This window comes from Rhagoletis zephyria, unplaced genomic scaffold, assembly GCF_001687245.7.
Source record: "Rhagoletis zephyria isolate East Lansing unplaced genomic scaffold, Rhagoletis_zephyria_1.1 Rzeph_scaffold_15950, whole genome shotgun sequence".
NCBI lineage: Eukaryota > Metazoa > Arthropoda > Insecta > Diptera > Tephritidae > Rhagoletis > Rhagoletis zephyria.
The window spans coordinates 1-12,387 of NW_016173015.1; the positions used below are offsets into that span (position 1 = coordinate 1).

Genomic DNA, 12,387 nt, shown 5'->3' on the forward strand with positions numbered 1-12,387 from the left:
CCTGGTCGCGGTTACGACCCCTAAACTTATACTGGTCGAAGATAATTAAAGGATCAGGGGACTTCTTAGGCCTTAATTATTATACCTCCCGTTACGTCCAGATGTCGGATCCTCCGACAGGGGCAATTCCTTCTTGGGAGCATGATTCGCGCCTTAAATATTCGGTTGAGGAGAGCTGGAAACGTGCCAAATCTGATTGGCTTTACTGCGTGCCACAGGGCTTGGAGGATATTTTAAAGTGAGTTGAAAAGNGTCAGACGCACTGTGTATGCCGCCTATTAATAATGGTGAACATATAGGCACAAACATTTTTACGTATGTCTATTCAATGTACATTGTACATTAGTGCGGATCGGTCCCCATACAACAAAAAAAGTTTTTCCAGTCCACCCCTAGGATGAAAGATATTTTGAAGGCGATCCCAAAAAAAATGTTTTTTTTTTGCCACGCCCCCCCGATGGGCTATTTACTTTTTTTGACATTACGTCGCCATTTTAAGTCCGATTTGAATGAGCCTTACACCGTTGTTCATGGCTTGGAAGTCGCCACAATTCTTACCTTAATCATTTTTTACTCCGAGTTCAAATTCTAGTAGTGACTGTAGTAGTGTGACAAAAAAAAGGGAATTTAGGTATGATGTGAAACGAGATACCCACAGTCACTACTAGAATTTGAACTCGGAGTAAAAAATGATTAAGGTAAGAATTGTGGCGGCTTCCAAGCCATGAACAAAGGTGTAAGGCTCATTCAAATCGGACTTAAAATGGCGACGTAATGTCAAAAAAAGTAAATAGCCCATCGGGGGGGCGTGGCAAAAAAAAAACATTTTTTTTGGGATCGCCTTCAAAATATCTTTCATCCTAGGGGTGGACTGGAAAAACTTTTTTTGTTGTATGGGGACCGATCCGCACTAATGTACAATGTACATTGAATAGACATACGTAAAAATGTTTGTGCCTATATGTTCACCATTATTAATAGGCGGCATACACAGTGCGTCTGACTCGTGAGTCGGTTTGAATGTGTTTGTAAAAATAAATATGAGTTAGTTACACCGACATGACTCCTGGAATGTCTCTGAATGATTCAACTGTGTGTAGTCGAAGGCGAGTCAACACGTACATAAATGACTCGCGAGTCAGACGCACCGTGTATGCCGCCTATAATCTACTTTTGTACATGTATATTTATTATGCACATCTGCATACGGCAGCGGTCAAAATAATAACATCAAAATTCAAAATGATATTGTTTGCAACTCCTGTTTATTTGTTTTTATTAATTTTCAGATAAATTATAGTTCGATCTACATATAACAGAAACCAGAGAAAAAAAAAATTCGAAAATTGCACAAAGCTCACAGAAATGAATGAAACTTCAAAAAATGTTCATCAAAATTTCCAACTTTTTATTTAGAACTTTTGGAAATTTTTCGATTATTCAGTTTTGTTGCCGTTCAAATTTAGTAAAGTTAAAGTGCAAGTTTTAAGTCATTAAAAATTACTGCTGATTTTTTAGAATTTTTTGTCGAGGATGTTGCGCATTTTCTTCCTTATAAAAATAGATTTTGTTCATACTTTACATTAAAGAAAATGCTGAACACCCTTGACAAAAAAATTCCATAAAGGCAACGGTAGTTTTAAGTGGCTTGAAACTTGCACTTTATTATAATAAAATTGAATGTTCTATAAAACTGCATACTCGAAAATTTTCTAAACATTCTGTATAAAGGATTTGACATTTTGATGAAAATTCTTTGAAGTTAGATTCTTTTTTGTGAACTTTGTGCAATTCTCTAACTATATTTGAAATTAAAATTATTTAAAATAAATAAAAAACAGGAGTTGCACACAATATCATTTTGAAAGGAATTGAAAATGTAATTGATTTTTTATCGAATTCCATTCCTCAAAGTAATTTAAAAAGTAATCGAAAAATGTATAAAAAAAATTTACTGTTGGTTGATTGTTGTTAAATTTCTTGGTTGCTAACTGCCTAGAATAAATAACTTATACCTAAGTAGTATTACTAATTGGAATTGAAAAAAAAAGCTGCATAACTTAAACTGTCAGTTTATAGGGTAACCGTTAAATTTTCCAGCTCCTACCGCGAACGCGTTCCGCGGCAGATGAAACCCGTAAATGTCAAAGCAGGCATAACCCGCCCGAATTCTTTCATGCTCGCCTTTCAGTGAAGAACAGTCCGGACTGTTGCTGCCTTGGGCGCTGCTGTTCTCTTGAAGTAATCCCTGCGTATCTATAAAAATGCACATTTTACATTCGTGAATGAACTTTCAATTTCTCGAATACTTTTACAATTCCTTGAGTAATTGAAAAAACTAAAGTACTCGTGCAATTCCAGGTAATGGAATTGAAAAAAAAAAATCAATTACATTTTCAATTCCTTTCAAAGAAATTGGAAAAAATTACATTACTGGCACGTAAGTTATTCCAATTACAATATGAAATTTCTTAAAATTGGGAGTAATTTAATCCCTAAAGGAATCATTACGACCCAGCTCTGCATACACTAGGCTGCCTCACAATCAATACAAAGAAAAGCGATTCTCCTTCTCCAGCGAATTTTATAACTCCAACCTTTCCTTAAAACTGCATGAAAACGTCACGTTTATCATAAATCTAATTTATGTATATCGCAAAATGTTTCCCGAGAAAATAGTCTGAATAATGGGAACATGTAAATTTAAAAGTTTTTTCAAAAATTCTGCCATCAGTTCTTTGGTATTTACTTTTCATTCTCACAGTATCAGCGATTTTTTTAATTAAACCACTCAAGCCCCAAAAACTTCAGACATTTCTTTGTTTTGCCGAAAAATCCTAGGATGTTTCAACAAAAAAAAAACAATGCGAAACTGAAAATCAGCCCAAAGATTTTAAAGTTATCAAACACTTTAAAAAATTAAAAGAAGCCAAAACTAAAAACTATCATTAGTTTGAACTAAAAAACCTTTTCCGTTTTACCTCGAAATTTGGTTAATATACGGCTGAGCTGTTAAAATTTCCACGAAAACTATACTGAAAAGCTTAAAAATGTCGTTATTTTGAAGAGCTGAACAGTGTTTTTTTTTTTATTTTGATGCAGATCTTTTATTGAAACACTCGTCTATAGGGTTATTTGATGTTAGAAGTGTTCCAGCTAAAAAATAAAAATAAAATAATGCGAGTTTCAGAAGGATTTTCAATGTGCTTCAGCTTACGATTAGTGCCGAATTGAAACAAAATATTTTATTGGGCGCTAAAATTCCACATTTTATTATCTGCTTGGAAAAGCGGCAAATTTTCGTCATGCGGCACCCTAGTGTAGACCCTAGATTTCTTTTATATTTTGCAGACACATTTACGGGCTGTCCTGAATGCAATCAACGATGGGTGCAACGTTACACACTACTCCCATTGGAGTTTAATCGATAATTTCGAGTGGAATAAGGGATTTACGTAAGTAAATGCTTAATTTTAGTTTTTACCTCTTTCAACACTTTCGCGCTTTGCGATTGCGTGCTAGCGACACCTTAAATCAACAATAAACGTTCGTTTTCGTTGCAGTGAAAAGTTTGGTCTCTATTACCTGAACATGACAAGTGAGAATAAAGAACGTGTTGCCAAAAATTCGGCGCATTACTACAGGAGTGTCATTGAAAGTCGGGAAATATCATCAGGCGACAATTACGTGTGAAAAGCTGGTGCTACATGAATATTTATTTATACAAAAACAATATTTAAATTACATATGTACATATGTTTGTTGTTTGTATATGCAAGCACTAGGATACGATTATTGAAAACTAAGTGGCGCTTTGTTATTTGATTATAAATAAATATGTACCTTTTTGCATACATGTGTTTGTATGTATATATGTACATACACATATTCGTTGACGAAAGTAGTCAAATTTAGTCGTTAGTAAAGTCAAATCTAATTTAGTGGGGCGTATTTGAAGTAAACTGCAAGGCGATAAAGTGAAAAAATAAGTTCTTTAATACAGATGGATATGTATGTAAGTATGTACGTATATCTACATGGCTACATATCTAAATGTTAAATAAAGTTACTGACTGAGTTTGAAATTGTGCTTATCATTTATTTAGTATGCAAATATACAAACTCGCATGTAAGCTGTTCAGCAAAAGGAGCTGTTTCCTAATAAACGATTTGTGGTGAGATTTCAGTAGTTAAATGACTCGAGTTTGCCCTTTGTACATAATATTTAACCCTTGTACATATTCTGTTGTTCTGAGTTGTGTCTTGCCACTTCTGGCCCATCCCCTAAGAAGTAAACGCTGCTAGTCTATCTCTGTTTGAAGCAGCCGAAAAAGGAGGTGTTTTGATATGAGACACCATTGGCTTAGCCAACACCGACTAGCAAAGAAACTCAAAAACTCTGAGATTCAAGAAACCCCAGCGAACCGAAAGTGCCTTCTTGTCCTTGTCTAGCTCACCCATTTCATAATGTTGCCTTTTTAAGCAACCATCTGATTCACAGGGCAGAGAATTTTCCCTCTTTGCCTTACAAGAGTGTGACATTTTAAGAAACGAAAACACAATTTTCTCACCCTTTGCTTAGCGATTTGTTGAAAGGCCGTTCACACCAAGCGATTGTTGCTTTCACCTCAAAGTTGCCTGTAAAATCGCTTCATGTAAACACCGTATAAACCACAGTATATACAGTAATACAACATTTTAAGTACTCCTTGGGGGTAAAATCTGATCAGGGTTGTTATTGAGAAGGAGCATGGATTTTGTTGATTCAGAGTTGTATACNTTTTTCCAATATTGGACTCTACTCGCAACTCATCGCTTGCCACGCAACTTTGTTTGAACCATCTAACAATGGCTTTAATTGTGGATATTCTAACGCTGATTTCGCCACTAAATTCAACGTGTGGGCAAAACACGGTATATGGTATTTGTTTCCAAAAGCAGAGAACGTCTATGAATGAGAAGGCGCATTTTCTGTGTGAACTAATTTCTGCCAGAAATTTTGGGGTGCAGTCGGCCAAATACACCACACGTCGGCTGCCACCATACCAAAAATTGTTTCGTGTCACCACACTTCGGCCAATTACACCATACATGATAATGAACTTTTAAATGCTGAAAACGCTTGTAACTTGTAGATCACTCAAACTTGGGTATGCTTAATGGACTGTCTGGGCGGATGCGCTGGCAGGTATTGGGGTCTGTATAGCTATACAAACCATGTTTTTTTTTTTAAATAAAGACTTAAATGTATTCGGAAATTTAGAATTTGGCTTGATAAATAGTTTATAAAACACAAGCGTTAATTATGAAAAAATTAATATTATTTTTCATTAAGCATGAATATCAGCATACATTAAAGATGAATATTATACTTAACCTACATTTTGTTCATAAATAATACATAACTATGTATATTTTATCCTCGAAATGAACTTTTATAATCATGAGTCGAAATTCCCCACAGTAAGTGTTGCCGTGTGCGCAAAACGAAAGCGCTGCACACAACTCAAAAGTACTCCTCGGGGACCAAATGGTGAAAAACTGCGAAAAGGTTTATTACTGTATATACTGTGAAATGAACTTCGCGTATAAGCGGTAGCCCAGTATAAAATTTGATATTTTCTTCTAAACAAAATTTGCTTTTTTGTAGTATATTCGTAATGAAATGAAATAAAATAAAATACCGCTTTAAGAAAACAAAATGTGTATACTGGCAAAGAATTGTTAAAGAAGTAGCACTGTTTCACCTAAGGCAGTCAATATGGCGGAATTAGAGCGAGAAGCTGCCAGCCGATAACACCTTGTATTATTGCATCATGCACCAAGATGACGTCACGCACACAGCTGATTCTGTCAAATTCACAAAGAGTGACAACTCTCAAGCAATGCCAAGTATGCATAATAGCCCAGTATACTTAGCTTTGCCTGAGAGTTGTCAGATAATAATCTGTTAAACGGGTTTTGCGTGTAAGCGATTACCCAACGCATAGCACTTAACATGTAGAATTCTGTTGGGTTGTGATTTTTTTGCTGAATGTATGCGGAAGATATTTCATTACATTTCATTTATTATAAAATATAACATTAGCGCAATAAGATCCCAATGATCTTTTATAGTACAACTGTAACTTATAATTAAGAATTTAAATATGTTAATGTTCAACATCAAGTAATATATAAAACAAAAACAGGAGCAACAAAAACTTACAAAACTCTATAGACAATCACAAGTGGAACATAAGGAAAAACATAAGAATAATGTATTGATTACCCTAACCTAACTTGATAGCGAGCCTCAGAGGAAAGGATATAACTTTGCATATGAAATAGCATTTTAACGAAAATAAGATATGAAATTGTAAAAATGAGATTTTACGCAAAATTATAACGATTTTTCGACTACCCCTCCACTGGCGCTACTTTTCCAACTGGGGGTCTAATATTTAGTAAAGTACAGTACGTAGCGCTATTATCAATTAGCATAGTGTTTAAAATTCAACTCTGATTTAAACTAGAATTTAAGTGGGATAGTGCTAAAATAAAGTAAAAATAAGGGATAACAAAAGGATATGTATCAATAACGAAAGGAACATTTCCAGAAAAATATTCTAATTAAAATAATATGAGTGAAAGTCCTGCAGAGATGTCAAGTTTTCAAGTGGACCAGCGGGCAAATTTCCTCGCTCTTATTTTGTTGGACGCACTAGAGGATGGCAATGAAAGGTAAAAAAACATGATGTTAATAAAATTTACTTGAAACCAATTATAAAAATTGTAACTAATAGTGTTTAAACTTTAACTTTGCAAGCGACATAAATGCAATACTTGAAAGGAATAATGTAGATGCAAGTTTTGTCCCTGTTGAGCGCGGTATATCGCCACTGCATTATGCGTGCGGAATGGAGAACGCAGAATTAGCCTGGGAGATATCAAAAAGATTCCTTCAGGACGGTGGTGAGTTACATAAGTTTTTAAAACTTAATATTTTGAATAAATTTATAAATATGTTCGTACGTATACACACATTTAAGCTGATCCCAATGTGCGGTCCAACGAAAATATGACGCCATTGCATGTGGCAGCAATATTTGGACGTGTGGATATTGTGAAGCAACTTTTGGTAGGCAATCCTTCCCTATAAATTTTCAAAATGAATATTAACACTTAGCGAATGTAGAAATATGGTGCTCAATATGATGTGGTGGACGATGAACGTAAAACACCTATACATTATGCCATAGAAGATTGCCATTTCGAAGTGCTTGAAGCGATTAGAAACCATATTTTTCAACATAAGTACGATAGAGACTGTCAAAAGCGCAGTAATGAATGTAGACAGGACTCCAACACTCCAGCTCCAAAAACAGTAAGGTTACGTGATGAAAATGCCTCGAATATTACGCCAGTCAACAAGGTACTTCGTAACGTACTTGCCACGGATAATGAAAACCACGATACACCAGCTAAAAAATATACACCTAACCGTGTACATTACAATTATGATGTCACATCTCCATATTACATTAACATCACCCATCGACGTCACAGGCCTCAGCCTATATTTCCAACCACTGCGGAGCCGCTCAATAAAGCCCGCAATATTGAAAGAAATAGTTCAGATGTACAAAGTGTGAATTCTGAGGTATTAAAAAAATTTATTCATCAATTTGTAATATATGTACATATGTAAATGTAAATTGGTTTAATTGATCATTTACAGGGACATCGTCCGGAATCACTAACTTCACCTCAAAAGTCAGTTAATGTTTTCGACCTAACAGAGAAAAACTTAAAAGAACTTTCCCTGGCCACATCTAATTTAGAACGATCTTGCATATCTATGATCGAGTCTTGGCGAAGAAAAGTAGAGAGTTCACGAGCGAGAAGGTCAATTTTAAGGCAGTACACCAATGTTGACGAAATGTTGGACGAATTAATGAACAGCGACCATCTTAACTATACGAACACAGCGTTGCAAAAAGAAGTGAAGTCAGATTCGGCAGAAGAGCAACCAAAAGCATCTACAGCAACCGCAGGGAAGTTCTTACTTAATCCTAATGTCTCTTTGGGTGCTATAATACAAAAAGCGGCGCAAGCCAATGTCTTAAATATGGATCCACCAGCACGCAATCGAGAGTTAGACAGTAGCTATCATACTGTGCCACCTTTCACTGAACAATTGGATGAAAACATAAGTGCAAATATGCCAGATGAAGGCTTGCAAAACTCACAGAAGAACTACTTAAAAGAAAAAAGTACAAAAAATTCAGCATCTGAATATTTTCTACAAATGACTGAGGCTTACGTACACACTGACGACGAGAACGGCCTAGTTTTCTATGAAACCAAGCTGCTTAGTACCCAGAATCATGCAACTAACAGGTAGTATAATATAGCGATACTTATATACATAGGTCTTTTACATGTTTATTACATATGCTATATATGTATGTACATAAATACCATACATACATATGTATATGATTTCTTTATTTCAAGCGATCAACAAAATTTGAATAATACAATATCCACTAATGTTACAATTCCTTTGGACTACGAAACGGACGAGCTACGCGCAGAGTTGACACATTATGGCGATCCTCCAGGTAAGCGATGTAGCTCTGAATTATAAGATGCATGCATATGCAAACACTGTTTCTTTAATTTGTGTATTTCAGGACCGATAACAAAGAGTACGAAAAAGCTTTATATTAAAAGACTTATAAAGTACAGAAGGAATGCTCCGAACCCCCTCCAGCTTAATACCAAGGGAGCGACTAACGCTGATAAAACCGCAAGTAGGTTGTCATTCATATTTTTAACCGACTTCAGAAAAGAAGAAGGTTATCAATTCCGCGGATAGTTTTTTTAATTTTTACGTACGTTGCCGCATAAATTTGGACCATGTAAACAGATTTCGATAAAAATTTTTTTTATCGTAAATATTTGGTCCCATACCAATTTGGCTTAGATCCGATCATTGGATCATGAAGAAATTAACGGTTTGTTTCAAAATTACCTTTATTCTAATAAAATATTTTGTTCTTTTGATAAAAAGGGTTCTCAGTGGAACTGCAGCGTACAATACGTTCTTCAGAACAGTTTTCTTTAATACCCGAGTACATGAAATATGAGTCCAAATCGGCAGAGTATTTTGCCAACCTTCCAAACAAGCGGAAAATGAGAGAAGGACACCTAAAACAAAGCTTTATATATATGCTTATCGATCCCCGGATTTCATGTAATTTACCAGGGGAAAGTGTGGTATGCCTGTTACTATTTTAACCTTTGTATATACAAATTTAAGTAGGTATTTTCTTCTTTTCACAGTTTCTTGACAAGCATAGCGCATGGATGCGATTTCTTCATTCAGTTTTCTATGTGGGCAAAGGAAAGACTTCACGGCCATATTCCCATTTATATGAAGCGATGAAATTGCATTCACGTGTACATAGTCAGGAGAATGTTTCAAAAACCAGTTCGGGAATTGTAAAACCACGGCGTGGGAAAACGTCATGTAAAGTATTTCATATGCAAATATACATATCGCTCATTTACTTCAATAGTTTCATAACTCAAAAAAGCAAAACTCGAGAAAAACGACTTTGAAGTTTTGAATTTAGGTAGACTCCTATAGAAGAAATGAATACATACTTTGTTCAACCTGTTTCCAAGAGTACTTCAGAAAGCGGCAAATGCACTTTAGAAACAGTAAAATGTACTTCAGAACAAATAGTCAGTTCATTTTACACCTCACTGATATGAAGCACATTTTACCTTTTCTGAAGTACATTTGACGCTTTCTGAAGTACTCTTGGAAAAGGTGAAATGAGTTTCTGGTAATCGACATAACATTCATATCGTCACCTGAAATGCAGAAAGATGTAACAAACATCATCGTTGAAATGCAGTCATAACTAAAAAACATTAAAACTCACTTTTTGAGTAATCATGATGGATTTCATCGAATTACGACTTCCCACACCATTTTATGAAAAATATAATAAAAATATTACTCACGACTTTTTCCATTTCATTTACGATGTTGTTACATCTTTTCGCATTTCAGGTGACGATATAAATATATACATAATATGTAGGTAAAGGTAGCGCTAATTTCTGTATACTCAGCTCAAAAGTTATATATTTTGGATTATGACACTATTGAAGTAAATTAGCGATATGTACATATATGGGTGTCAGCAATAACGACACAACTAAAAATTTAAACAAAAAAAAAGATACATATCTGTGTTCGTATGGAAAAGTAGCTTATGTCGAAAGGCTGGCTTTAGTATAAATCGGCATTCGCAGCATACGATTGCGAATGACTTACGGGCGCTAAGCCGTTAAACAACTTTTAGCAAATAAACGTGCAAGAAATAGTTCCGGTACTAGCAAGTCAATATTCTCTTAAAGTCTCATCAAAAAACTCCTTGTCGTTTAAAAAATAAAGGGAATGCCGCATTATACTAAAGCCGGCCTTTCGACATAAGCTACTTTTCCATACGAACACAGAAATATACTATTGTGAAGTCTCATGTCTCTTAAAGTAATAAGGATTATAGATATGAGACACTTAACTTTGAATTTTGAGTTATATCATTATTACAGATGACCACCGTTATGTTTCCTTCTATGCATTAACAAACAATCCTATTAATAAATCATTTTAGCGATTCGAAAACAAAATCTTTGTGTAGACGTTTTCAAAACGAGTCTCTGTAAGTCTCCGGATAATAAAAAACTGAACAGAATCCTAGACATTTGGCGCTGTGGAAAAGGTGTGGTTTGTTTACATGTCTTTCACAATATATTACCCTCAGAGGCGTATACCAGAGAAGCGGCTATAATCGACGCATTTGGATTAGATCATTTAACAAATTACAAGCGAGGCGATTATTACGGTCCATCGCAAACCTGGACTATGAAGGAAAAGAAATTCTTAGGTATATCCTTGCTGTATAAAGCATTACAAATATATTTAGCCGAGGGAGAATCGCAACTTTCCCCGAGTGATCTCATATAAAGTTGTAAGCTATGTATATACATAGTTTAATATGTAGTAACTAAGACATTGTCTCATGTATAATTGTATGTAAGTATACAATTAGTGAATGTGATATTTTAGATGATTTATGTGAAAAATATATTGACTTGGGATTGTACAGATCTTTATTAAAACATGTTTTATTTCCGCTTATCGGCGCCTTACATACCAAGTAGAGGAAACTAACAAAGATATTGTGTGTGGAAATAAGTTTTCCAAATTTTATATCGATATTTTACTTTTTCTGGCTTTTCTTTTCATTCTCCTCCTTTTCCTGTTTGATAGCCTCAACATGTTTCTTAACTTCATCTGCAGACAGCGTTACCAGTCTCGGAGTATCTCCAGGCTTTTCCGCTTTCTTCATCACTACAATTTCCAAATTTCCACTGGCTTGTGCTACCTCTCGAAGTGCCTTAATGGTCAGCCGAACAGCGGCATCTTCTTCTGCAACACTTTCCTCCTTGTAGTGCTTTTCTAAATACTCGCGTACTGTTTTGGCAGCACGTCCAACGGCATTCGCTTTCCATTCATAGTAATTCCCAGACGGCTCAGTCTGGTAAAGATGTGGATCGCCATTGCTATCGAATCCCGCTATCAAACACGAAATACCAAATGGTCGTCTGCCATTGCTCTGTGTGTACTTTTGTTTCAATTGGGCAATGTACCTGTTGGCGGACCTTTCGGTAAATATCTATAGCCTTTTTGAAATCATAACTTACCGTGTAATATATTCCAATGTGACGGGGTCCTCCACGTTCAGTTTGTGGCTTTGACATTCAACACGGGCTCGATTAATAAGAATACGCGCATCAGCAGTTAAACCGGCAAAGGCTATGATGACATGGTCATCCAAGGTACAAATTTTCTGTACCGTCCGGTCTAACTGTAATGTGGGCATAGACTTCTTTTCTACACCCAGCACAACAACGTCTTTACCACGTACTCCAACCTGCAAAATTTGTATGAAATTAAACAGTCTTGTTCAATGGGAAAAGGACATTTATAGAGGAGGTTAAGTTCACTCACAGCCGAAGATCCTCGACGCACTGCTTCCTGAGCGTATTCCACTTGCAACAGATGGCCATCTGGTGAAAAAATAGTGACAGCGCGATCGTAACGGGCAGACATTTTACTCAAAACGTGATATCGCAGAAAAATATGAAAAAACCAACGAACAGCGGGCAATGATTACAAAAATTGTAAAAAGTGTTTGTCAGCTTCGTGGTAGAGCATTGCCAGCATGAAGTACTCCTTGTTTAGAGATGCCAGACACAACCAAGAAAAAACTGACAAACAGATGGCGCTTGTCGCGGGTGGAGTCGGTAACAATAGATTGA

At 35.7% G+C, this 12,387-nt stretch overlaps 2 protein-coding genes across 3 annotated transcripts; one reads left to right on the top strand and one right to left on the bottom strand.

Moving 5' to 3' along the window:
- The first annotated feature begins 2,481 nt into the window (after positions 1-2,481).
- LOC108379247 (uncharacterized) lies at positions 2,482-11,050 on the top strand. 2 transcript variants are annotated; one of them, XM_017635577.1, is made up of 12 exons: positions 2,482-3,455; positions 3,564-4,015; positions 6,516-6,723; positions 6,809-6,954; positions 7,032-7,120; positions 7,178-7,642; positions 7,721-8,382; positions 8,500-8,606; positions 8,679-8,798; positions 9,059-9,264; positions 9,331-9,517; positions 10,677-11,050. In XM_017635577.1, the coding sequence occupies exons 3-12, from the start codon at positions 6,623-6,625 to the stop codon at positions 11,027-11,029; spliced, it is 2,436 nt and encodes an 811-aa protein (XP_017491066.1). In that variant the 5' UTR covers positions 2,482-3,455; positions 3,564-4,015; positions 6,516-6,622; the 3' UTR covers positions 11,030-11,050. The 2 variants fall into 2 exon arrangements, with proteins under 2 accessions (XP_017491066.1, XP_017491067.1); XM_017635578.1 differs by having other exon boundaries at positions 6,600-6,723.
- A 102-nt stretch (positions 11,051-11,152) lies between these two features.
- Positions 11,153-12,300, bottom strand: LOC108379248 (proteasome subunit alpha type-7-B-like). The gene is made up of 3 exons (XM_017635579.1): positions 12,077-12,300; positions 11,770-11,999; positions 11,153-11,715 (listed from the first exon to the last, which is right to left on the bottom strand). The coding sequence occupies exons 1-3, from the start codon at positions 12,176-12,178 to the stop codon at positions 11,286-11,288; spliced, it is 762 nt and encodes a 253-aa protein (XP_017491068.1). The 5' UTR covers positions 12,179-12,300; the 3' UTR covers positions 11,153-11,285.
- Positions 12,301-12,387: the final 87 nt, after the last annotated feature.

Bases quoted from the DNA above. Each gene is read 5' to 3' on its own strand.
- LOC108379247 (XM_017635577.1), top strand. From the start codon at position 6,623: ATGAGTGAAAGTCCTGCAGAGATGTCAAGTTTTCAAGTGGACCAGCGG. The intron at 8,799-9,058 runs GTAGGTTGTCAT...TTTGATAAAAAG, and splicing joins TAACGCTGATAAAACCGCAA to GGTTCTCAGTGGAACTGCAG. The intron at 9,518-10,676 runs GTAAAGTATTTC...AAATCATTTTAG, and splicing joins ACGGCGTGGGAAAACGTCAT to CGATTCGAAAACAAAATCTT.
- LOC108379248 (XM_017635579.1), bottom strand. From the start codon at position 12,178: ATGTCTGCCCGTTACGATCGCGCTGTCACTATTTTTTCACCAGATGGC. The intron at 12,000-12,076 runs GTGAGTGAACTT...CAAATTTTGCAG, and splicing joins TGCGTCGAGGATCTTCGGCT to GTTGGAGTACGTGGTAAAGA. The intron at 11,716-11,769 runs GTAAGTTATGAT...GTCCGCCAACAG, and splicing joins ACATTGGAATATATTACACG to GTACATTGCCCAATTGAAAC.